The 24,790-nt window shown below is 35.2% G+C and overlaps 4 protein-coding genes across 5 annotated transcripts in view; 1 reads left to right on the forward strand and 3 right to left on the reverse strand.

The window, feature by feature from the left end:
* Nucleotides 1-116: 116 nt before the first annotated feature.
* On the reverse strand, nucleotides 117-4,152 carry LOC144835624 (uncharacterized). The gene is made up of 4 exons (XM_078690703.1): nucleotides 2,054-4,152; nucleotides 1,102-1,288; nucleotides 798-891; nucleotides 117-553 (listed from the first exon to the last, which is right to left on the reverse strand). The coding sequence occupies exons 1-4, from the start codon at nucleotides 4,150-4,152 to the stop codon at nucleotides 462-464; spliced, it is 2,472 nt and encodes an 823-aa protein (XP_078546829.1). The 3' UTR covers nucleotides 117-461.
* Nucleotides 4,153-5,749: 1,597 nt separating this feature from the next.
* LOC144836240 (peroxisome assembly protein 12-like) lies at nucleotides 5,750-9,190 on the reverse strand. 2 transcript variants are annotated; one of them, XM_078691490.1, is made up of 10 exons: nucleotides 9,050-9,190; nucleotides 8,705-8,870; nucleotides 7,973-8,081; nucleotides 7,710-7,828; nucleotides 7,428-7,583; nucleotides 7,243-7,318; nucleotides 6,782-6,863; nucleotides 6,505-6,688; nucleotides 6,165-6,253; nucleotides 5,750-5,998 (listed from the first exon to the last, which is right to left on the reverse strand). In XM_078691490.1, exons 2-10 carry the CDS (start codon nucleotides 8,825-8,827, stop codon nucleotides 5,884-5,886), a joined length of 1,053 nt encoding a protein of 350 aa, XP_078547616.1. In that variant the 5' UTR covers nucleotides 8,828-8,870; nucleotides 9,050-9,190; the 3' UTR covers nucleotides 5,750-5,883. The 2 variants fall into 2 exon arrangements, with proteins under 2 accessions (XP_078547616.1, XP_078547617.1); XM_078691491.1 differs by lacking the exons at nucleotides 5,750-5,998; nucleotides 6,165-6,253; nucleotides 9,050-9,190 and adding an exon at nucleotides 6,366-6,383 and having other exon boundaries at nucleotides 6,484-6,688; nucleotides 8,705-8,877.
* Nucleotides 9,191-9,297: 107 nt separating this feature from the next.
* On the forward strand, nucleotides 9,298-19,750 carry LOC144834646 (integrator complex subunit 2-like). The gene is made up of 21 exons (XM_078689531.1): nucleotides 9,298-9,664; nucleotides 9,973-10,105; nucleotides 10,299-10,398; nucleotides 10,492-10,605; nucleotides 10,795-10,925; nucleotides 11,454-11,627; nucleotides 11,945-12,120; nucleotides 12,538-12,663; nucleotides 12,791-12,859; nucleotides 13,171-13,285; nucleotides 13,790-13,858; nucleotides 13,962-14,096; nucleotides 14,335-14,755; nucleotides 15,174-15,437; nucleotides 15,944-16,145; nucleotides 16,801-16,917; nucleotides 17,144-17,393; nucleotides 17,706-17,816; nucleotides 17,912-18,019; nucleotides 18,649-18,754; nucleotides 19,295-19,750. Exons 1-21 carry the CDS (start codon nucleotides 9,387-9,389, stop codon nucleotides 19,594-19,596), a joined length of 3,501 nt encoding a protein of 1,166 aa, XP_078545657.1. The 5' UTR covers nucleotides 9,298-9,386; the 3' UTR covers nucleotides 19,597-19,750.
* Nucleotides 19,751-21,629: 1,879 nt separating this feature from the next.
* The window catches only part of LOC144834665 (uncharacterized), a 32,733-nt gene continuing 29,572 nt past the window's right edge, over nucleotides 21,630-24,790 (reverse strand). The window contains exons 13-17 of the mRNA XM_078689554.1: nucleotides 24,484-24,590; nucleotides 23,784-23,886; nucleotides 23,334-23,479; nucleotides 22,549-22,726; nucleotides 21,630-22,262 (exon numbers count right to left, since the gene is read on the reverse strand). Coding sequence (XP_078545680.1) covers nucleotides 22,137-22,262; nucleotides 22,549-22,726; nucleotides 23,334-23,479; nucleotides 23,784-23,886; nucleotides 24,484-24,590 — 660 coding nt within the window. The 3' untranslated portion in view covers nucleotides 21,630-22,136. The remainder of the gene's footprint in view (nucleotides 22,263-22,548; nucleotides 22,727-23,333; nucleotides 23,480-23,783; nucleotides 23,887-24,483; nucleotides 24,591-24,790) is intronic.

Raw genomic sequence — 24,790 nt, forward strand, 5'->3', positions numbered from 1 at the left:
GTACGGTGTCTGTATACACACTCTAAATTTGTGTTTAAACAAACAAACATTTAATATAATAATATAATAACAACAATTTATTGTAATAAATTACCAATTTATTTACATAAATATCTACAAAGTTTTATTTACAAAGAGCTGGTTCCTCAGGACCAAATTAAGGTGTAAGTATAATGACGGTGGACAATTTAGTCTGCTACGTTTCTTCTAAAACTGTGTGTAACCATTATTAAATTACTGTACTTTAACCCCGTCACCCTCATCCCTGGAAATCCTTAACGTCAATTTAAATCACGCCTGTTCCGGGTCGTCCTGACTCCAATCAAGTAACGGGAAATTCTGTCTTAAATCCTTAACGTCAATTTAAATCACGTCTGTTCCGGGTCGTCCTGACTCCAATCAAGTAACGGGAAATTCTGTCTTAAATCCTTAACGTCAATTTAAACTTATAAAAGCATGAATCACGTTTGTTCCGGCTCGTCTTGACTCCAATCAAGTAACGGGAAATTCTGTCTTAAAATCAGCACAGCACCTAGAACCTGGCTGTACGTGCCTATAGTAAAAAGTTACACATATTATATTATAATGATTATAATTCAAAACACACTTTCCGCATTGCTTTGCGGTTCCCTTGAACTTAAAATGTGAATGCATTGTGTGTTAGAAAGGAAAATCCAGCGGGTTTATACCGTAAAGCCTATACTAGTATATCAATATTGTTCCTCTATGAAATGAAGTAACCGGAAAAAGACGATCGTCAATTCGGTATGCATATAATTTTTAAAAATGTGGTATACCTTCGATCGTGCACGTACACCCATCAAATCCACGAGGATAGTTGACCGATATCGTTGCACCAGTTCGCAGTCGTAATCGACGAATTACTCGGGCCTACGAAATGAAATCATGCAATGTATTATGGTGCGTAGATTAACTGATAATAAACTACAGTGTTATATATCCGTAGTCTTTACTCGAACGACAAGGACAAACTGAATCCGTTTTAAGCCACATAAACACAAAACGATTATTCACACTTAAAAACATAATATACGTTGTTATCAATTTAATATTGTTTGAATATTCCATGCACGCACGTACCTGTTTGCCAATGACGGTACGTACATACGCACGCGGGACGGCGAATTGGTACATAAATCGTCCCTGTGGGTGCGGCGGTAGCGGCGCCGTTTCTATTCGACGGCATTCTTTTGTTGCAGTTTGACTCCCGACATTGTTGTTTATCCTGCTGCTGTTGTTTGCTTCATTGGACGGCTTAAGTTTATAACTGTAATAATTAGTAATTATACAATTATTAAAATATTGTAATAATAATATTTTGATAAATACTTTGCAGTTTTGTCCTAATAGGCTATATTAATTATACAATTATTGAAATAATACTGTAATTATTTTGCAGGGTTGTGCGGCCTTAACGTTTGTCCTTACTATCAATTTATTATTTGACCTTAGAAAAACCGATGTATGTTGTGTTGTGATGAATAAAAGACCATGAAACTAAAATTAGGTAGTAAACATATTATGTTAGGAACTATTTAATTTGTTTGTTCGAGGTTTGTCTGCTCCTATTGAGGTTGAACCTTATGTGAAGGTTATATGGATTATGTGATAACGTGTCATTTTACATACCGTACCATTTTAATATTAAAAGAAACATTTTTCTGATACCCCTCGAGACCCAACGAAGTGTCCCCTTAATAAATAGAGGGGTTTCTCATGAATAGGGGTCGATAATATGATAACGTGTCATTTTACATACCGTACCAATTTAATATTAAAAGAAACGTTTTTCTGATACCCCTCGAGACCCAACGAAGTGTCCCCTTAATAAATAGAGGGGTTTCTCCTGAATAGGGGTCGATAATACATATTTCATTTCGTTTGTTCAGGGATTGATTGTTCCCTGGTTTGTTTCACGAGCGGCGAGTCCATGAATAGGGGTTTCTAAATTCTCTTTAAATTAGAGCATATAATCCTATAGTGCCTATCATGGAGGTAATTATCTCCAAATCAAAACCCATACCGTACTTACTCTGCTTCAGTCGATCTATACTCCGGGCAGCTCTGGCGTCTACGGTCCGTGCTATCCTTTCCATCTGGTGACGTTGGAGTTAGTGGAGGAGAATCCACAAACGAGATCTCCAACGACATCTTCCTCATGCATCGTTTTCCTGTTGGTGAAGTCGGCTCGATTACTGGACATTCGACAGTGTATTGACGTGTCGGCGACTTTGGCGTTTCTGGTAGATCGACTTGTGTTGAGGAATTTGTTATTACCTTCATACTATCTGAGCTGTCGGATTCTTCAGTACGCTGGTTTTCTTCGAGACTTTGTTGGGACGTTTCAGTGGAGACTTGAAACACTCGGCCTACAGTTTCAGATGTGGCGGAAGAAGTAGCAGTACTTACTGTTCCGTTTTCGTTACTATATTCAGCAAGCGTTGGTCGCCTTTCAATTGTTTTTATTGGTCGTAGATTTGATTCAAAACTATCAAAATCAAGAGGCGGTGACACAGTTTCATGTAATGGTTTCCACGCTGACAACCGAGTATTATTTGACTTGGCCGGTTTGGCTGCAAGTTTCACTAGTCTGTTTTTACCGCCGGAACTGTGTATAATAAGTGAATTTCCTTTGAGCTGTGCTTGTTTTACACATAACTGTCCATTTTGCAGTTTAGAAGCTGAAAGGATATTCTCATTGCTGTTGTCCCGGCTACAGCCTTGGCCATGTGAGCTCTTCTGTCGCCATTGGCCAAGCCTGTGCGTTTTTAATGAATTACCTGAAATGACCTTATTTCGAGGACATTCGTTATTATTATGCAAACAATATAAGCTATCGGATGTCTGTGTGTAAGCTTCTATTGAATCTATCGGTGTTAAATCGCTAGCTTGTGTTGTTTGGTTAATCAAATCGGGTTTGTTTTCTAGACATGCCTCTTTTTCATTACTTGCCCCGGGTTCGTAATTGGTTGCACGTGGGTTACCATGTGTAGATACATTTGTTTCACGTGGATCCCCGTGCCTAGCTATGCTTGATGAACCATCGGTGAGTGCTGCTGCTTCCGATTTCATTCCAGCATAGTGGCTTGTGCAGTTAATTAACGAAAAGAATATATCCGACGATATTGGTTGTTTGCCCGTCGCGTCGTTCGCTGAATCTACGTCACTCTCCGACTCGTATAAAACGTCATGAGGGCTTCCTATTGCCCTTTCTTCCACCAAAGAAACGGATTCCGTACCACTACCGATTAATTGTTCAGACGAAACATCCGTATGCCTACTTTCGTTTGGCGCCAAATCTAAAATTCTGACAGAATCAGTTTTTTCAATTCTTTTATTGAAATAGTTTGCCAGTTTATTCTCACTTTCATAAGAACACGATGTGTCAATGTTTTTAATCAGAAACTTAGCGCACTCATTTTCATGTGTCATATTCTCATCATGTGATGTCATCTGTGACGAGTCGTGAACGTCGTCGCAAATGCTGTCAACAGGAATGTCTTCGTCGTCGAAGCTGCCGCTATCAAGTTTGCTATAATCTATGACAGATTCGTCTATGGCTGTGTGTAGCTCATCGATGGTAGTGTTGCTGCTGGCCGTTACCTGCAGAGTGTCGACAACGCCCGCACCGCTACGTGTGGAGACGGTACTGGCACAGGTCTTCAGCTCATCGACGTTCGTTCCGCCGCTACGTGTGGGGTTGACTGTATTAGTCATCAGCTCATTGGCGGCTGTTCCACCGGTTATGGAGACGGTACTTCCACCACCAGTCGTCGGCTCATTGACGGTAAAACTACCGACATCGTCTGACGTATTTCCACAAGTTGTTAATGCGGTGAGAACTGTTCCGCTCGCCGTACCGTCGAGGATTGTTCCATTTGTAGTCGGCGTCGTCGCGGCGGAAAACACATTCATAGAGCTATGTGCATCAACATTATTCCCATCACCGGTCAAATCAACAGATGTTCCGCTGTTTTTCAAATCCACGGCAGTTCCACTGGTTGACGGATGGACCAACATACAACCATCTTCTGGTTTCTCAAGATTGCTACAATTCAAGTAGTCTTTGACAACGCGGACACCAAATACAGCCACTGGCAACCCAAAGACTGCTAAGCCAAATTCATCCATGGTTCCCTGTTTCAAAGGAAACGTCTTCTTTCTGTAAATAACAACATGTTGACATTAAATTAAACTTGACATTAAATTAACAATAGTCTACGGTAGGCCTACACGGTATTTGAAACACCGTCCTGATCTATATATCTCAAATTTGTTAAAACATAGTATGGTTAAAACCACAACTTGTTTACACAAGAGATGCCTACATATTATGTAAGCCCTCATTATTTGACATAATTAATTTATTTCCGTTCGGTCTTTTTTTTTAACCAAAGAATACTTCGGGGAATCATCTTGTTGATGATGCCTTTACCGAGATAATTAACATTGACGGATAAACAAGAAATAAAAAGTGATCCTAGCTTAGGCTCTGAGGTTGCAAGTGTCAACTTGACACTCACTCATCATAACTCTCGTTATCCCTACTTTCTTGTCTCCTCCCCCTCATCGTAGAAGCTTATCCCCGCCGTATTACCTACCGTGTCGTTGATTCTCATAAGCCTATTGTATGCCTACGAAGGACTCAGATTTTGGTCCTCCATGTGTAAAAAAAAAAGATTATATTTTAAGAAAGACGATGTATTCCAATCTGAGGACAACAACACACAAATATCGAGAATCCCGCTTTGAAATTTTAACAACAATCTTGCTTTGTTTAACGCTCAATTGTACTGCTAGCTAGGCCACATTGTTCGTGTTTATTGAGGCGCTACTTTCAAAATAAGGCACACGTTAGCAACGCTGTGTTGGCAATGGCCCAAATTGTTCTCATCCGATCATCTCCATACAGATCCCACACACTAAGCTCATTCATCTAATCCTCTCTTTCGCGACGTTCACCCTTTTACATTTATAATATATTGTTTGTTTGTTTTTATTTCGATTCAATATCATACATATTTTATAAAATAAATAAATAACAGTCAATGATAAAAACAGAAAAAAAAATGAAGATGAATAGATTCAGGACAACAATATTTTCCATTGGAGTCTGATTTTAATAAACGTCGTTGTTCATTGTTTTACTGTATGTTGGTCATTGTGATACTTGTCCACCGTTTGTCTGAACGTTTGTACATTTCTGATACACGACGTAACGTACTTGTCTGTCCGTTTCAGAACGTTTCAACCCCGGTTTCAACGTACGTTGTTTGGTGAGAGAACGTACTTGTAGGCCTACCTTGTTCATTCTTTAATCCATGGTTCGTTGTCCGTTTGTGAACGTTTAACGTACGTTGTATGTCACTGTGTATATCACGTTGTCCGTTTGTGAACGTTTAACGTACGTTGTTTTGTCACTGTGTATATCACGTTGTCCGTTTGTGAACGTTTAACGTACGTTGTATGTCACTGTGTATATCACGTGGTCCGTTTGAGAACGTTTAACGTACGCTGTTTGTCACTGTGTATATCACGTGGTCCGTTTGAGAACGTTTAACGTACGCTGTTTGTCACTGTGTATATCACGTTGTACGTTTGTGAACGTTTAACGTAATGTTTTATTTGATTGCTGTTATTTTTATATTAAATTCCTCGTTTTGGTCATAACAATTTTATTATCAAAATTTTTTTTTATTCATTTTTTCTATATTTTAATATCCAGTTTTTTAACAAAATGAACACATAATTGATATATAATATTTATTAATACAGATATACCATATATCAAGATTTTAATACATTTCAGTCAAAATAGTTAAGCAGGTTCATTGTACCCATCATCTAACTTCTTGTTTTTCGTCAGTCAGGTAGGTACAACTTTATAAGGTGTTGATGAAGAGTTGGATATTTGGTTACTGGACAACATTGGTGCTTCTTGACGTAACCATAGATACAAGGATAACAGAATACATATCTATAAAAAAAATGGGAAAAATATATATACAGTACTGTATACATTCACCATAAATATAGAAATATGGACATGATTAAATGTGTTTAGTAATTCATACATCCAATTCAAATTTGTCATTTGGGTTGTTTTTTTGGGCTTTTTGACAATTGTACTCAATATTATTTACCCTGAAGTTGAGATAGCAGTGTCATTTGTTAAAGGCCTGTTGCAGATTGGGCAAATATTGCTTTTAAACTTCCCATTGTCGTGTTCAACCTGTAAGATTAGATAGATATTGAAATTAGTAAGAATTTCCCCCTTCTAAAAGACAAACAAAATATACACTTGGTCCCTACTATCTCCTAGGCCCCTACCATCACCTATGCCCCTACCATCTCCTAGGCCCTACCATTTCCTAGGCCCCTACCATCTCCTATGCCCCTACCATCTCCTAGCTCCCTACCAACTTCTAGGCAAAGAGTTAAATCATTATTTCCCCTTCCCGACTATAGAATGACGTCACTTACACTGAGTGATGGTGGTGGTGGCGTAGGTAAAGATGTTACAGCAATCCTAGATTCTTGATTTTCACTAGCATACCACCATTCCAGGAATTGTAGAAAGAACACAGCCACGGAAAGTCCCTGGGATATTCCGTGTGCTGATACTGCAAGAAATTTCTTACTGTACTCTAGCAACCAATTCATCCCACTAAAGTCGTAAAAAAAATGTTAGTACTGTACTGTATTAACAATTAAATAGTCTGAATTTAATAATCAAAAACAAAGAATTGTATATATAGACCTGGTTGTTTCTTGTGTCTCTATTTCATTTTTCGTCATCAAGTTCAGCATATCAGCTCTTGTTAAGTTGCCGAGTTTAACTCCTTTTAAATTTAAAATAAAATAAATTATGAATGAAAGATTTCACTTCAAGGTATTTTATGATGTGTTAACGTCATGATTGAGCTGTAGTTGGTGGTTAATATGCTTGTCTTTCAATCCCAAGATCCAGGGTTCAGTCCTAGTCATCTTAGTACTATGGTTATAACTAAGTTTTTAAGCATGTTATAGTTTAGTAACTTGCAGTTTTTAAAAAGTGTAAAGGTTGAAACCTTTAAAAGCTCTGCTTGTATCAAACTTTATAGGAAAAATATATATATATATATATGGACACGATGACATCATATAAATGTATTTGGGCACATCCATTTTCGTCAAACTAGTTTGATAGTTTAGACAGAGCTTAAAAGCAATTGTACTTACCTGAAAGATGAACAAATGGCGAATGACAATCAGATTTTTTGAATAGGTAGGCCATTTGGTAGGCTAATGCAGAACCCTGTCAAAACATAGAAAAACCATCAATTTCTGGGAAACATTTAAATAAGATTTGTCCACCTGCCTTACACCTGCCTCACAAACAATTAACTACAAAACAATCTGTTTACCTCCCAGCTCATATGGACAAGTGGATACACAAACAGAAAGATCTTCTTCAATCTAGTCAAAGGGTCAGAGGTCGATGTCAAATACCCATCAATATCCTCCTCTTTGAATGTATGGAATAGTTTCTCCATTTTTATTTTTATGTACGGCATCACCACCTGCAAGAAAGATTCCTATTGGTTATCAAATATTTACATAAGTTTGAAAGAAGTTCTAAATTTACTACCAATGAATATTGCAGAAAGAAAGATGTTTAAAATTAATAATATACATGCTCTCCTTACTAAGCAAAACATTGAAAGCAGATGTTGTTTCCATGGTAGTGATAATGTCTTGTCTTCTCTTCCTTTCCCATCAATTACAACCCTTTTTAAGCCATAGAAGTTTTCAGAAAATGATGCAGCTAAAAAATATATAGTTTATAAACTTTTTTTTATTCAGTTGAAGCAAAACAATAGATGAAGTTAAATAATAACATTTTACATTATACTTTGGAATGGGGTGATCTTCCCCCAGAATGCATCACTTTAAATAGAATGATAACTACCTGTTGTTAATAGAAAATGATGTTGTAGTAAGCTATCTAGTATTGTATAAACTTCATCAGCATAACGAAACAACCAACCAAGACGTTCTGGATTTCTCTCCGCTAAAATCTGTAAAATAAATTGTCTTGTGTGTCAAAATAGTAGTAGGGTGTGAAATAAGATCCAGGGTGTGTAATATGATCCAGGGTGCGCAATACAATCCATGGTGTGCGATACACGATCCAGGGTGTGCAATACACGATCCAGGGGTGTGCAATAGGATTTAGGGTATGCAATAAAATCAAGGGTATGCAATACAATCCAGGGATGTGCGATACACGATCCAGGTATGCAATAAGAACCAGGGTATGCAATACAATCCAGGGGGTGTTAAATAGGATCCAGGGTATGCAATAAGAACCAGGGCGTGCAATACACTATCCAGGATATGCAATACAATCCAGGGGGTGTTAGGATCCAGGGTATGCAATAGGATCCAGGGTATGCAATATGATCAAGGGGTGTGCAATAGGATCCAGGGGTGTGCAATAGGATCCAGGGTATGCAATCAAATCTAGGGTATGCAATACGATCCAGGGTATGCAATAAAATCGAGGGTATGCAATACGATCTAGGGGTGTGCAATACGATCCAGGGTATGCAATGAATCCATCCTTTAGGTTTAAATTACAATATCACAACTTTGTTTATACAATTAAATTGCCTGAATGCTTGCGGTATTGTTTACACACCTTACATGTGTATTGCATAGCAGGTCGCAATGCAATCATCAGCCCTTCCTGTGCTATCACCTCAAAATATGTCGGCCGAGCTGTTTGTACACTCCCCGTTAAATGAGCACCAAATTCTGCCATCTTTTATTGTAATATATTTATTTATTCATGGTTAAAGTTTGTTCTGAAATAAGAAAGAAATAATTAATATTAATAATTAATTATTATTAATAATATAATAATATTAATAATATTATAATAATATTTTAAATCAATTCCACCTCCAAGCAATTTGCCTGGAAACTGTTAAGTCCGATATTATTGTTATGTTGCATTTATCGCAATTGAAACATTGATAATTACCTTTCATAATAAATATATATATATTGAGGCTTAGCCTAGCTAGGCCTAAGAAGCTAGCCCTAAGCTTGAGTTAGTAAAAAGGACTGTCCGATAGTAGAATAATCCAAAATCAATCAAGCATGATGTTTTGAGAACTCCCCCCTTTGTTTTTGTTTACATGTTGTAAGTAGTAGACTTTATATCCAACCGCAAAGCAAAACATTGGTGACTGGATGTTACGTCTAATTTATTTTTTGTTTGCGCGAGCCGAAAACACGGATAGATGATGTTGATACTGCAACAATTTTACCATTTTTCTTGTTATTCCTACTACTGTTCCGCAAACTAAGCTTACATTATGGATAAAAAGGTATCAATGAAATCATTTGAAGCGATTCAGAGTGTTGATGTTGACAAGTTAGTATCATTATCAGAGGCAGAACTTAGGCCTATTCTGCCTGCCCTTGTTCGTATGTCACTCTGCGCTCCTCTAGACGTTAGTAAGCGGTGGATCGAGGGACGAAAGCAGTTACTGCGTATTCTGTCTGGCCTAGAAGTAGTAAACTCAATAGTTGCTTTATTATCAGTGGATTTCAGTGCATTAGAGCAGGATGCAAGAAAAGAGTTGCAAATGAGGTAAGAATGCATTTATGATTTAAAAAAAAAATTTATACTACAGAAAGGAAAATAATTTATTAAAATAAAATTGAATTGAAAATGAAATTTTAAAACACAACACAACCTGCCTATTAGTAATGTATCTATTATTAAGTATTGTTTATGGATGCCCTATTTATTAGGCTCGTTATACTAGTACAGTACTAACCTATTAATATTATAATACTGTGAAAAGGAATTGACTCTCACTGTAATATATTATATAAAATTAAATTCTAACAAAATATTTTCTAATTTCACCATTCTTACAATTGTTTCTTTTATAGGCAAAAACTTGGATCAAACGAGAACTTGTTAACCTCTGCAATCCAGCATGGCCTTGCTTTAGAATTTGAGCGAAGTGATGCAGCTCGGAGGCTAAGACTGGTGATTAGTGAAGTACTTTTTATAATCAGCCATGTACGTATTAATGAAATTATTATTTCAATTTGGTTCCATAATTTATAATTTTTATAATTTATAGGCCTACACAATTTTTGTTTTTGTTACTGTATAGTTTTCTTTGTAATGATTTGTTTAATATTGTTATGATACACACCCATGTTGAGAACTAATTATTACATAAAATTTTTCTATATTTATTATGTTTAAGATTCGAGATCCTACTGATTTTGTCCAACGACCTTGTGAATTATTTGAAACGGCAGTTTATCTTGAAGAAGTCTCTGATGTTCTTTGTATTGCTCAAGCAGGTATGGCAACTATCAGTTTATAATTATCAAAATAATTTTAGAATAATTTAAATTTATTTAACTAATTTTATTTATTTTTTCAATTTTCTATAGAGCTTCCAAATTTGTTGCCAATTGAAAAAGTTGCTGAGGCATTATTAAGGGTCAAATATGGTTCATTTCTACTTTGTCAACTAGTTGTTAATGTACCAGACTGTTATTATGAAGGTAAGTTACTATGAATGAAATGAAGATAAACACTAAACAAGGACTGCGCGGCAGACGACATTGCACAGCAGACGACACTGCACAGCAGACGACATTGCACAGCAGACGACATTGCACGGCAGATGACACTGCACATGCATGTCCAGTCTTTTTTAAAGTAGATTTTCTTTTCAAACACTTTCTTTACAGTTTGTAGGTATTTAATTGTGAATGGAGAAAAGCAAGATGAAGAAACGTTAGGTGGCAGACGACGTGGCCATGCACTTCGAATGCTAGCTAGCATGAACCCTAAGCAAGCACTTACCATAAGAGCATTAACAGTAAGTACTAGCGATTTGGAACTTGGGAATCAAAGTAATGCGTGCTAAATGTAGCCACTGTTTAAATCGCACACAGCTCTCAATTTTTAGTTGCAGAATGTACCAGGTGTACTGCCCACCAGTCATAGACAATTATTAATGAATAAATGTGAATGGGTGAATAACCTGCGACTTGCAGCCTACTGGACTGAATTGCGCACAGAGGCTGTAAGGACCAGTACACCGGGGTATCCCCTACTCTTCCAACAGCTATACTGGGTTCTTTAAAGTGCACACGAGCCAGATGTGTACACTGGACCTTCAGTTTTAAGTCCTTATCCGAGAAGACTTGTTCTATCACCAGACCAATAGTGCCTTGAACCTGTGCCGATTATATAGCTTTGGTTTGACTTGACTGATGCATAGCAGAAAATGCTATCGCATGCACTAAATAATGTTGCTTTATCGTCAGGTAATCAATTCTTTGTCACATTGAAGTAATTTCAGTTAATCATGTCTTCAAGCTGCCAAATAATTCTTTTCTTGTAGGTAGAGGAGTGCCGGATGTCAGGCCTAGCAGTTGCACTATCATTGGACCACGGCAAAGAGGTTACAACAAGTAATGGTGTTAATGATGTGATCAGTTTTATTAGTGGACTGTTGCTAAGCAACAATGCATCAGTGAGGAACTGGTTTTCAATATATGTAAGAAATGCACAAAAAGTAAGTAGAATTTTTGTACAAGCTTGCCACTTTTATACTTAAAAATTCCTGATATTTTCTTAGTACCTGTTCACATGAAGCATTGCTTAACTTCCTACCGGATATAATAGTGCCTAAATTTTTATTACAATGTGTATTCCTACTTACATATTTGTTTTAGTCCTTTACAAATCTAAAGCTCTGTCCACACTGTAAAACTAGTTTGACAAAAAAAAAAATGTGATGGTAGTGATATGACGCACATCACCTTTTTTTTTGTCACACAAAGTTTGATAGTGTAGACAGAGCTTAACATAATAATTGTTTTTATTTTCTAGAAGAAATCAAATACAAGCAGTTCAATGCTTTACTCTCTAAAGAAATATTTACTTGAGGAATTAGCAGTCATTATTCCATCACAAGGATTCCATGGTAAACTGTCTGACGAGCATGTTGTCAAGGCTAGTGCCCTCATTAGGTTGTACTGTGCACTTAAAGGAATTGCAGGCATGAAGTATGTTCAGCTGTTTTAAATTTTTAATCTACTGTTATTCTGCATGTTTATGCTCTTTTTACACTATCAAACTAGTTTTTGACAAAAAAGGTGTGATGTGCCCAAATATGGTAGTGATGTGACATCATCATGCCCATATATGGGCACATCACATTTTTTGTCACATAAATTTTGATATTGTAGACAGAGCTTTAATATAGTATTAAGGGGACACTTTAGAGATCAACAAAGTATTAGAGGGGTGTCCCCTGATTAGGGGTTGGCAGTAGTGTTCATTTCATTTGTTCACTGGTAAAGTATACTTCTTAATAGTACTAGTGTCCACTGAATAGGTTGCACACAACAGGGACTATACTGTTGTTACTGTATTTTTGTTCTTGTTCTGAGTATTTATTTATTTTTGTTCTTTTTTTATAGATTTAGCACAGAGGAAAATACCCAGCTGTTGTATCTTGTAACCTGCCACCCCCTGCCATCTGCAGCTGGTGTTAGATTTGTTTCGCTGGCTTTGTGTATGTTGTTAGCTTGTCAATTCCTACAAAAGTAAGCGCTTTGTTTTATTAATCAATAGTTGTGTTAATATATCAATGTCATTTTTCTTTCCATTGCAATTATCATATCATGTGGTTAAATTGATATTTTAAGTGTTTTGTATTTTTGGTCATTGTAGTCCAGAAGAGACGCAGGCAGTATCAGAGTGGATTCAATGGCTTGTAAAAGAGGGGGCAGACTTTGAAAGGTATAAATCAATAAATAAAGTTATCTGACTACAATACAAGAAATATTAATAAATTTAATATACAGAACCACTTAAAGGAAACCATACATATTAAGTTCTGTCTACAATATCAAACTAGTTTGACAAAAAAAATGTGATGTCCCCAAATATAGTAGTGATATGACAACATCATGTCCATATATGGGCACATCAAAATTTTTTGTAGACAGAGCTTTAGGCAAGCCCAAATGTGTCTGGTATTTGAAGAGTGCACTATTTAAAATAATACAAATATAAAATTATTTATTATTACATGTTTTGTTTTGTTCCAGTACTAGCGGTGTCCGTGCATCATTCAGTGAAATGTTGTTACTGATGGCCATTCACTTCCATGCAAATCAGTTGCAAGCTGTTGTGGACTTGGTTTGTTCTACACTAGCAATGAAGGTAAGGTTTCTCAATCTAGCCAACAGAACTATTAGCATTAGTAGCCATTTTAATAGCTAGGGTAAACACTATCAAATTACACAATTATAAGCTCTGATACACTATCACTTTATGTGACAACAAATGTGATGTCATATCACTACCATATTTGGGCATATTACTACAGTACCATATCTGGGCACATCACACTTTTTTTGTCAAACTAGTTTGATAGTGTAGACAGCCTTAGATTAGTGGATTAACAGATTTTATGTTGGTTAGATGTTTTACACTACTCTGTAATTAGGTTGTGTTGTTAAATTAGATTGGTGTTGCAAAATTGATGGCTAAGTTGGTTTTTCCTAGGCATTGTATGCAGGCATTGTCCCTTTGAGGAGTTGCCCAGTGTAACTAGTGAAATGGTACAAAGATATATTTAAAAGACCTTATTAAATTAGGTTAGATCATCTTCATCTTCTCTCTCTTGTTTAGTCAAATAATTTGTTGTACTTTTAATTTTTATAGATTCCAGTCAGACCAAACTCTTTATCCAGAATGAGAATTATGTTCACACAAGAGATTTTTACAGAAGAGGTAAGGTGGTTACTAAGATACCATAAACATGTGTTCACACTTGTTCATACTGCATTTTACAACAATTTCTTTTATTCACACAATGGAATTATTCTATTTGTAGGTTGTTACAGCCCATGCGGTGACAGTTGCTGTAACCTCTGACCTTTCAGCGGATATTACAGGATTTTTACCAGTTCACTGTGTTTATCAGCTGTTAAAAAGTAGAGCATTTGCTAAATACCAAGTTCAAATTAAGGTACTGTACAATTTGTATTTGTAGCTATATTAATACTAATGTAACATCATATGAATTCTGTGGTAGTAAACTGTAGGCTTAGAAGTAAATAAAGTTTTTAAAAAAAGATAATAACGTTATATCTCACTCCTGAGGAAGCATATTGATCGAAACATTGAGAAATTCAACAGTTCTTTTCAGAACTAATATATGTGGTGTACCGCAAACTTTATATCAACATAAGTTATATTTCTTGTAGGAGTGGATCTATAAACAGATATGTGCAAGTGTCGCTCCTATCCACTCTCTACTACCAGGCCTGGTGGAAGTGTTCGTCAACACCATCATCTACCCAACTCGCTCCGGGGGAAAATCTTTGTCTAACCAGCCTTTTACTAAAGCTGAAATCCTTGCAGTGTTCAAGTCATCAAGTGTCTACCTATCCTCAAAGAGCAAAGATAAAGAACAAACTAAAGATCTAAGCCTAAGGGGAAAGCCTAAGCTGAAGGATAACACAGGCTCAATCGATGAACCTATGGAGACAGATGACAGTGAAAGTCCTGTGCTTGATTCTGTACAGAAGAGTAGTAATGAAGAACTAGGCCTAACCCCTCAACTTTTAACACTTTATTATATTTTACTTTATGAAGATTGCTTATTATCGCATAAAAAAGCTGCAGGTAATCTTAGACTTTCATGTTTCTCCTATTGTAGGCAATGCCAACCCAATCAAATCTAATAGTAATACGAGTGCTTCAGGTTGTTGACCTTGTTTGACATTTGACCTTTCAGTCACATTTTTGCAGAAACTTTAATTTAAGAGCTATCAGGACAATCAAGTTGTTTGATATCTTTGTGCTAATTACCAATGACACACACTTTTTCCAACATAGTATGATTCATAATTTAATAATGCTCTAAGCTCTGTCTACACTATCAAACTTTATGTGATATGCCCATATATGGACATGATGATGTCATATCACTATCATATTTGTGTACATCACACTTTTTTTTATCAAAGTAGTTTAGATAGAAAGATAGTGTAGTTTTTTCCATATTTTTGTTTTTCTTATTTAAAGTAATCTATGTTCACAGGGAATGTAAATAAATATAGTTCCTACTCAACTGACCTCATGACCCAAGTACCCATCAAGTATTTACTTCACTCAGCTCAGCAAAATCAGAAGGCCTACTCAGGCTTGTATCCCTCAATACTAAGACTACTGGCTACCCACTACCCACACTTGTGCCTGGTAGAGAACTGGTTATCTGAGGAGCTAGTAGATAGCCCAGCAGTGGTGCATCGTCTTGTGTACCCACATAGTCTGCCAATATGCTCACCACAGAGGCTACGCAAAGGTTGGTTGTAATTTTAAATGTGCTGCTTAGTACATCCTCCTCTTATGAGTGAGTGGCCGAGCGGTTAAGACAGTGGAACCGTAATTACGTAGCCATAACATCGGCAGGGGTTCGAGGCTCACTCACTCCATGGTTCTGGTGGTAGAACGAGTCTTCTCGGATAAGGACTATAAACCGTAGGTCCAGTGTACACAACTAGCTCGTGTGCACTTTAAAGAACCTAGTACATCTTTTGAGACGAGTAGGGGGTTACCCCGGTGTATTAGTTCATCACAGCCACTGATCACCAACTGGGCCCTCTGGGAGACCAGTCTTTGACTGAAGAGGTTACCCAGTATAAATATATATTTCAATTTCAATCATATATATTATTATAATATTAATAAATTGCTATACTATTATAATATTATATATTTATACCTCATTTTCATCCCTAGCAGTATATTATTATTAATTTACTGACTTGATATCTTTTGACATTTGACCTAATAACCTTTGTCTTACAGCTTTACTGGCTTGCAGAGAAGATTCTTCCACAGTCCTCCAGTTACTGGCTCGCCTAAGTCATCTGCCAGCTCATCGTCTTATGACTTATGCTGAAGTCATAGTAGATAGTCTTCAGTTTCTTCTTGAACCTGATGTGCCTCGTAAGGTTATTACCATGGTGATGACCCTTTGGCGTCATCTCAGTACTGTAATGCCAAGGAGGTGAGAAAACAATTTATAATAATATATTCATTCAGTTATTTAGATTTAGATGCTCATAAAAATGACACATACAATTTTCTATTGGATAAGTATAAGCCCAGGAACATTAAAAACAATAAATAGTTCAATAAAAAAAAATATATTTTATACAGTGGTATTAACAGATAGATTTCTACTCTAAATGTGTACATCCATACTGTGTCATGAATTGTTATGATTATGATTGAATTGGTCTAACCAGAGAAGAGTCTAAAGGCCAATTTACACAATCGAGCAATAACGGTAATAAAAATTACACACAATGTGGAGAAGACGGACAGTTTTCGCTCAGCATAGTTACATATTTTACGGGGGACATGACAAGCTACGCGGTTTTCTGCCTACGGTTACCGCTCGTCTGTGTAAATTGGCTTTTACTGTGTAAATTGGCTTTTACTGTGTAAATTGGCTTTTACTGTGTAAATTGGCTTTTACTGTGTAAATTGGCTTTTACTGTGTAAATTGGCTTTTACTGTGTAAATTGGCTTTTACTGTGTAAATTGGCTTTTACTGTGTAAATTGGCTTTTACTGTGTAAATTGGCTTTTACTGTGTAAATTGGCTTTTACATTCATTTTAAATTTGAACTTTTTAACTTAACTTTCTGTTTCATGCAGGTTAAGGGTAATGACGGTTAATATACTGGAAGGCAAAAGCCAACTGTCGCCATACAGTGAAGAAGACATCATTTTGGATCCATTAATAGTCCTCAGGTGTAACACAAGAGTTTTCAGGTACGATACAATATAATACAAGCTTACTCTCTCAAAATTGGATGCCATTTTGTTTAACCAGCCACTGTTACCCAAAAAAACGTTTCTCTCTCACTCTCTCTTGAAACGTTTTCCGTCATTCAGGCATTACTCTTTCCACGATTTTCTACATTTTTTTCTTTTAAATATTTTTCTATTTGGTGTATCCAGTTTTCTTTTGGTCTTAAAATAACTAATCTTTTTTTAGATGTTGTCCGATTCTGGAGGTCGTAATTCAAATGTTGACAGCCTTCCTAGCAGCATCAAGGGCATTTCTCTCTACTCATCTTTTAGCAAATCCTTCTACAAGTTCAAGCAAAAAGCAAGATCTATTCAACATCACACCAATGTGTACTGACCAAGAGAAAGAGGAGTTAAAGATCGCATTGTTGGCAGCGCAAGCGAGCACTGCTATCCAGATTCTTTTGGAGATTTGTCTGCCATTTGAAGGCGAACAGGTATAGTATTAGTTAGTGGTTTTTGCTTACCTTACCTATCCTATTAGCTAAGGTAAGGCTACAAGATGCTCTCTCCAGTCAATTCTGTTTCTAGCTTTAACTTTAGCTTCATTCCATGATCTCCAGCCTGATCTATCTCTTTCCTTCTCCACTGTGTGCCTCCAGGTTGTTTTGGATCGACCCATTTGTAATTTTTTCTACTAAATATATATTATCTAATACAAGACTGGTTTTTGTTAAAAATCATGACTAATTTTGCTCTTTATTTTTAGTTGAAGTTAGTCAGATAATCAAGCTATTTTTTTTTTCAAGAGGGATGGAGGTATGTTAAATGCTATAAGGGAAGTACAGTGTCTTGTATGTTCACAACTTCACCAAATCTTTATATCTGACCCAGCATTGGTCAAACTTGTTCACTTCCAGGTAAAATAATTTGTTGCTGTTTTAATATCAATCTATATTATATCTGTTTTGGATGCCTCTTTGTAATTTACTACTATATATACTTGTTTCTTTAGGGTTATCCTAGTGAACTACTGCCAGTGACTGTAGCTGGCATTCCATCAATACATATATGTCTAGATTTTATTCCAGAGCTTCTTAGCCAGCCACAGATAGAAAAACAGGTATGTGAATGAGGTTAATGATGATGGTGATAATGATACATGTGATATGCAGATAATGATGCGGATGATGATGATGATGATACATATGATATGCAGATAATGATGCGGATGATGATGATAGATATGATATGCAGATAATGATGTGGATGATGATGATAGATATGATATGCAGATAATGATGTGGATGATGATGATAGATATGATATGCAGATATTGATGTGGATGATGATGATACATATGATATGCAGATAATGATGTGGATGATGATGATAGATATGATATGCAGATAATGATGTGGATGATGATGATAGATATGATATGCAGATAATGATGTGGATGATGATGATACATATGATATGCAGATAATGATGATGATACATATGATATGCAGATAATGATGATGATACATATGATATGCAGATAATGATGATGATACATATGATATGCAGATAATGATGTGATGGTGATGATGATGTTGCAGGTAAATGGGAAATGAAAATCGGCGCTGAGGAAAGAGGAACAAACCGATTTTAGTCCTGATTTTAGTTAATGTTGATATTGGTGATGCTCATGTTGAATAGGTTAAATTATGATTAATATTATTTTAAATGTTATTTTTAATTGTTCAGGCTTTTGCTGTGGAACTTGTGTCACATATATGTCAACATTATGCTTTGCCAAAATCACTAAGTGTAGCAAGATTGGCCATCAATATTCTACTTACACATTTAACAGGTTTGTATCAATTTGTTATTGCTATTTGTATGTGGTAGTTTGGTGCTTAAAAATTTTGGGTTCAAATCCTGGCTGTCGCAATACTGCTGACATCATAATCAGACTATAGATAGACAATAGACATAAAGATACCATTTAACTAATAGAAAGTCCTCAAAATGGCCATGTATATTTTTTTCATAAAGCTCTGTCTACACTAATAAACTTTATATGACAAAAAAATGTGATGTACCCATATACTGTATGGACATAATGATGTCATATCACTACCATATTTGGGCACATCACACTTTTTTTGTCAAACTAGTTTGATATTGTAGACAGAGCTTAATAATAATTTGATATATAAAAAGCATAGCCTAAAATATATGAAAAGAAGACATAATTTTGAATAACATAACACAACTAGTTTCTTCTTAAAAGTCATCAATTGAGAATAAATAATAAATTTAGAAGGAGTGACTTCAAATTATTATTATCAAATCCATGGTAAAACGAGCTGTGATTATTATTATTATTATTATTTGTTTTTTTTTTTAGTATTACCTGGAGATGAAAGAGGTAAATTCTTTGCTCCTCTGCTGCCCTCTCTTGTACGCATTGCCAGAGCTTTTCCACCACTGTACGATGACATCACATCCTTCCTGGTTCAGCTAGGTCAGGTATGTCAGGCATCGTTAGCAACCAATCAAAAAAGCGATGGATCCACAATACTTTCACCAAAGTTTAGGAAGACATCAACTCGAAGTGAACTTGACGATGATAGAGAATTAACAAGATTAACTGAACTTACTTTTGTTGAAATTCTTCAGCAGGCAGTCCTTAATAAAGACATTTTTTAATTTAATTAAATTAATTTATAAAACATCATGAGCGACACTCAAAAATAGTGGTAACTTCGCAACATTTCAAGTAACACACAAAAGAAACCTGCTAATTCTATTTTTTTTTTATATAGCTTTCTTTATTATTGGTAATAAATTGATCAAACAACAATGTATTGTTCCATGTTGTCAGACAAAAAGCTTGTAAGTGAACAGATATTGATCAGAAAAAGTTTTGTATAATGCCTAAACACGTTCCCATCAACTAAGCAATACTGTTAGTTACCAATTAAATTCCCATTCCCTACGTTTTTTATATCTAATTTTAATTAAACTACATTTAATGTAAAAATAAATACTATATGGTCCTATTTAGATAACTTTGTCTTTAAATGGGTAAAAATGTGAAAATAAGTTGATTGTAATAATTTAAGCGGCCCGCTTTAATTTGCGCGAATTGATATTTCCGTTTTTCTTCTGTAATTCACGTCAGGCTAGGCCTATAGCTAGCGTACGATGGTCGTACGTTACCAATCCTAGCTAGGCTAGGCCTAAAGACCGTCTACAAAAGGACGTTCACCGCGAGCTACTTAGGTAATGCATTGTTTCACTCTTTTTATCACAATTTACCATAAACATACGTTTAGGACAAGGAATGACCTGGTTTAATGTTTTTAAAGTAATATTTATGCATAAGATGATTATAATGCAATATATTCGCATATATAGCAATACTATTGCATAATAATAGTATTTGAAAAAGTGAGTATTTTGGCCATTTTTAAAAAAATCTGTACTATAGTACAGGGATTTTTTCGAAAAATTGGCAAATTTCGTCCTTTTTATTTTTTGGCATAAATGGTTACTATACGTCTATATGATGAATGTAATGCAATATATGCGCATATGTAGCAATACTATTGCATAACAATAGTATTTGAAAAAGTGAATATTTTGGCCATTTTAAAAAAAATCCCTGTACTATAATAGTACAGGGATTTTGTTCGAAAATGGCCAAATTTCGTCCTTTTTATTTTTTGGCATAAATGGTTACTATACGTCTATAAGATGAATATAATGCAATATATGCTTATATACAGCAATACTATTGCATAATAATAGTATTTGAAAAAGTGAGTATTTTGGCCAATTTTTGAAAAAATCCCTGTACTATTATAGTACAGGGATTTTTTCGAAAAATAGCCAATTTCGTCCTTTTTATTTTTTGGCATAAATGGTTACTATACGTCTATAAGATGAATATAATGCAATATATGCGCATATATAGCAATACTATTGCAAAATAATAGTATTTGAAAAAGTGAGTATTTTGGCCATTTTTTAAAAAAATCCCTGTACTATAGTACAGGGATTTTTTCGAAAATGGCCAAATTTCGACCTTTTTATTTTGTTACATAAATGGTTACTATACGTCTATAAGATGATTATAATGCAATATATGCGCATATATAGCAATACTATTTGCATAATAATAGTATTTGAAAAAGTGAGTATTTTGGCCAATTTTTGAAAAAACAGGGATTTTTTCGAAAAATAGCCAAATCTTTTTAAATTTTGATTCTTTTATTTTTGTTGTCGACATAAATGGTTACTATATGTCTATAAGACGATTATAATGCAATATATGCGCATATATAGCAATATTATTGCATAATAGTATTTTAAAAAGTGTGTATTTGGCCATTTTCTGAAAAAAATCTGCCAAATTTCGACCCTTTTATTTGTTTACGTAACTGGTTATTACATCATAATTTGGCATGCACAGATGCACATAATGTGTACTATAGTACAGGGATTTTTACAGAAAAATTCCAAATTTCGACCATTTATTTACATAATCAATGTATATTGAAATAATATTGCTATATATGGCGATATTTTGCGAACTGTACATAGTTTTTCGAAGAAATGGCCAAAATATTGAGTTTCTAACATTCAATTATTATGCAATATATGTCTTGTTTTTCCCTCCTTATAGTAACCATGTTATTTATATAAATGAAAGGGTTAAAACAGAAAACCAAAAAATACATAGTACAATAGGAGTGTTTTAATTTATACCTCTTCCACATCGCCTACAGTAGCTAAACTCCAGAGTTTACGCATACCTTATCACACACCTTAAACACAGATAAGAAATATGTGTTTCAGACACATTTTGTTGTCTCCCTCTGAAAATTGACTGCTTACACTAAAAAACACTATTTGTTAAAACATTGCTGCACTTTTAAAAATAATGAAAATATATATTAATATCTGTACAAAACAATGAACCCAAAATCTGTATTCACCTTGGTACTATATTGCCGACATTAAACCTGTATTGTGCTTTAATCAGAATCATAAAGCTCTGTTTACACTATCAAACTAGTTTGACTAAAAAACTGTGATGTGCCTAAATATAGTGATATGCTTAAATATGGTAGTGATATGACATCATCATGTCCATATATGGGCACATTACATATGTTTGATAGTGTAGACAAGGCTTTAAACATAATCCTAAGCTCCATCAAACTCCTTCAAATTGTTTTTTTTTATGATGTGTCCAGACGTATTGTTCTCAATTTCTTTCGATCAGCCAATATGCACGCAGCCTCGTTGCAACCGCCGCAGTAATGGGAGGATGAAAATACTGTAAGTAATTTACCTTTCAACTGTACCTGAAGAAAAAATAAAATATTGTTTATTGTATATATTAGTAGCATCGATATTAATCAAACAATAATTAATAGAACAAGGAATTAATATTAGCTTAAAATTTTGGTTTGTTGTACAGTAGTAATATATAAAGCTTCGTTCCCACTAGAGATGTAGATGCAATGCACACGAGTTGACCAATGACAAACAACTGTTCGAATAATCCATCGCTTGTAATTGGTCAAATCACTTGCATTGCGTTACATCCTTGTGCTGCGTCTCTAGTGGGAACCAAGATCATGAACTTACTTTGAACCCTACTTGTTGTACCTCATGTGCCCTGACAACGTGCGAAAGGTTATTGACCTCAAGGAAGCTTTCTAAGGCACAAGAGCTAAAGAAATTAGCAGTTCCACGTCTGCTGTTAAAAGCAAAGCCATTGTTGTCTTCTAACTCATTTGTGAGTTCGTCAGTCATTGATTCCAACCTAGAAAATAAAATGTTATTTGTTGTTGTATAATGATGTTGTTTTTGGTTCAAATATTTAATGAATGTAATGAACTCTATCTCAAGAAATCATAATCTTATTCCTTTTATTTACATTGAACAAGCCAAAATAAATATAATTTTAACTTTCTGGCTAATATAAATTTGAAAGTATAATAGAAACTCCAAGCAATGAAATACATACATCATGATAAGATAAAATAATACGTTTATTATCCCCTTAACTTGTTATTTTTGTTGTTTTTGTAATTTTTTATCAGGAAGCCTGGGACCCACGCACATCAAGTCGTACGTCATCTTCTCAACCTAAAAACCACCAAAAGTGTGTCGAGGAATGGAGTGAGAAAGCACATCCAAATATTCTCACACACACGAACAAATAACTATAGTTCCTAGGTCATAGGTCATGTCTAATCGCTTCAAATTCATTATTCTTAAGCACTGTCTACACTATCAAACTAGTTTGACAAAAAAAAGTGCAATGTGCCCAAATATGGTAGTGATATCCTCAAATATGATAGTGATATGACATCATCGTGTCCATGGGCACAAAATTTGATAGTGTAGACAGAGCTTTACAGTACTACCTGACAGGGTCACTCCACATAATGTCCCAAGCTAAAGGACTTTCAATCTCTGGATCTTTGAGAGGAACAGGAATGCTGTTAATATCTTCCAACTTAACACTTGATTCTGTTTTGCTGCGTGGTATACCTCCATGAACACAAAAAATCTAGAGGAAAAAAGTAACAAACAAACTGACATTACGACTTAATGCAATTTAAGTCTCTTCTTAAAACTCACTTGTTAAAATCAATTTTGGTTGCTATGAAACAGCAGTTTAAGAGAGCTTTATAAATGCTCAGTTTTATCATTATACTATAAAATACTGATATAAATAAAGTGCCCTAAAGGCACTGCAGGAAACGTAGTTATGAGACTAAACCAATTCAAACACACCACAGTTGGAGCTGAGGTAATAAATATTCTATATATTTTGTACAATTTTATTTAGCCAATTTTGAATTTGATTTTACCTTATCGTCCACGACAGCTGCAAGTGGCATGGAATCAAAACAAACGTTTATCTCCTCCCAAACTTGCTTACCAATTGTTTTACCAAATTTGGAAAAACATTCCCTAATACAAAGAAAACAGATTATAACTCACAGAATTTGCATATTTATTCTCAAAATTCAATTTTAAAGCTGCTTATGTCACCAAGAACATATGTCTGTTTTAAATTACATTGTAATAACTACAGTGTATAGCAAATACAGCATCTATACAATAGATTATAATTATGATGTATTTAGATGGGTATACGGTTCTCGTCAGCTCACCAAAGTTAAGCAACGTTGGGCCTGGTTTGGGCTTGGATGGGAGACCATCTGGGAATATTGGGTGCTGTATATGGAGCTAGAGGGCCCATTGGGCATTTGAAATCAGCACTGCTGACTCTTATTGCAGCCCCTGCATCTAGTATCTGCCTCAGATGTATTGGCCCATGCCTTTCCTCTGGTCAAGGTGGGCACTGGACGAGAGAAACCCTTGATCAATGTTAGGACCAATCAAGGTGCATAAACAGTCCTGGCTTAGTTTCACCCACCATTCAGATGAATGTAAAACTAATTGACATTGTCATTCGCGACAGACCATAAACAAACAAATTTAGTTGTCGATTCTACTAAGGTCCCGCCATTTCCCTTTTCTTGTATTAAGATTTCAAATACGTACCTCTGAAATGAGAAATTTGTCTGAACTGCCCTCAACTCATGGTTTCCACGAATTAAAAAGAATTTACTTGGAGCCAGAAGTTTCTGTGCTAAAAGGTATGCTACAACCTATTAGGAAAGGATTACAAAAGAGTAGATATATCATATATACACATTGAGCCAACAGGCAGGCCACTTCTCAGCAAAGAAAAGTTGCATATATCAGTTATACTGATAGCAGCTAGCCTTAAATTTGGATCTTTTTCCTACATTCACATCAGTTGAACTATTACAACTCAATAACAAATGTTTTATATATTGAAGACTAA

The sequence above is a fragment of the Antedon bifida genome, chromosome 2 (genome assembly GCF_963402885.1).
Source record: "Antedon bifida chromosome 2, ecAntBifi1.1, whole genome shotgun sequence".
NCBI classification, from domain to species: domain Eukaryota; kingdom Metazoa; phylum Echinodermata; class Crinoidea; order Comatulida; family Antedonidae; genus Antedon; species Antedon bifida.

What these genes read in the sequence shown, in the direction of transcription:
- LOC144834646 (XM_078689531.1), top strand. Translation starts at nt 9,387, where the DNA reads ATGGATAAAAAGGTATCAATGAAATCATTTGAAGCGATTCAGAGTGTT. An exon ending in TCTTTGTATTGCTCAAGCAG is followed by an intron (nt 10,399 to 10,491) that starts GTATGGCAACTA and finishes AATTTTCTATAG; the next exon opens with AGCTTCCAAATTTGTTGCCA. An exon ending in AGCCACAGATAGAAAAACAG is followed by an intron (nt 18,020 to 18,648) that starts GTATGTGAATGA and finishes TTAATTGTTCAG; the next exon opens with GCTTTTGCTGTGGAACTTGT.
- LOC144836240 (XM_078691490.1), bottom strand. Translation starts at nt 8,827, where the DNA reads ATGGCAGAATTTGGTGCTCATTTAACGGGGAGTGTACAAACAGCTCGG. An exon ending in TCATTTTCTATTAACAACAG is followed by an intron (nt 7,829 to 7,972) that starts GTAGTTATCATT and finishes TATATTTTTTAG; the next exon opens with CTGCATCATTTTCTGAAAAC. An exon ending in TTGTCCATATGAGCTGGGAG is followed by an intron (nt 7,319 to 7,427) that starts GTAAACAGATTG and finishes ATGTTTTGACAG; the next exon opens with GGTTCTGCATTAGCCTACCA.
- LOC144835624 (XM_078690703.1), bottom strand. Translation starts at nt 4,152, where the DNA reads ATGGATGAATTTGGCTTAGCAGTCTTTGGGTTGCCAGTGGCTGTATTT. An exon ending in GTACCGTCATTGGCAAACAG is followed by an intron (nt 892 to 1,101) that starts GTACGTGCGTGC and finishes TTCATTTCGTAG; the next exon opens with GCCCGAGTAATTCGTCGATT. An exon ending in GTGTACGTGCACGATCGAAG is followed by an intron (nt 554 to 797) that starts GTATACCACATT and finishes TTTTTACTATAG; the next exon opens with GCACGTACAGCCAGGTTCTA.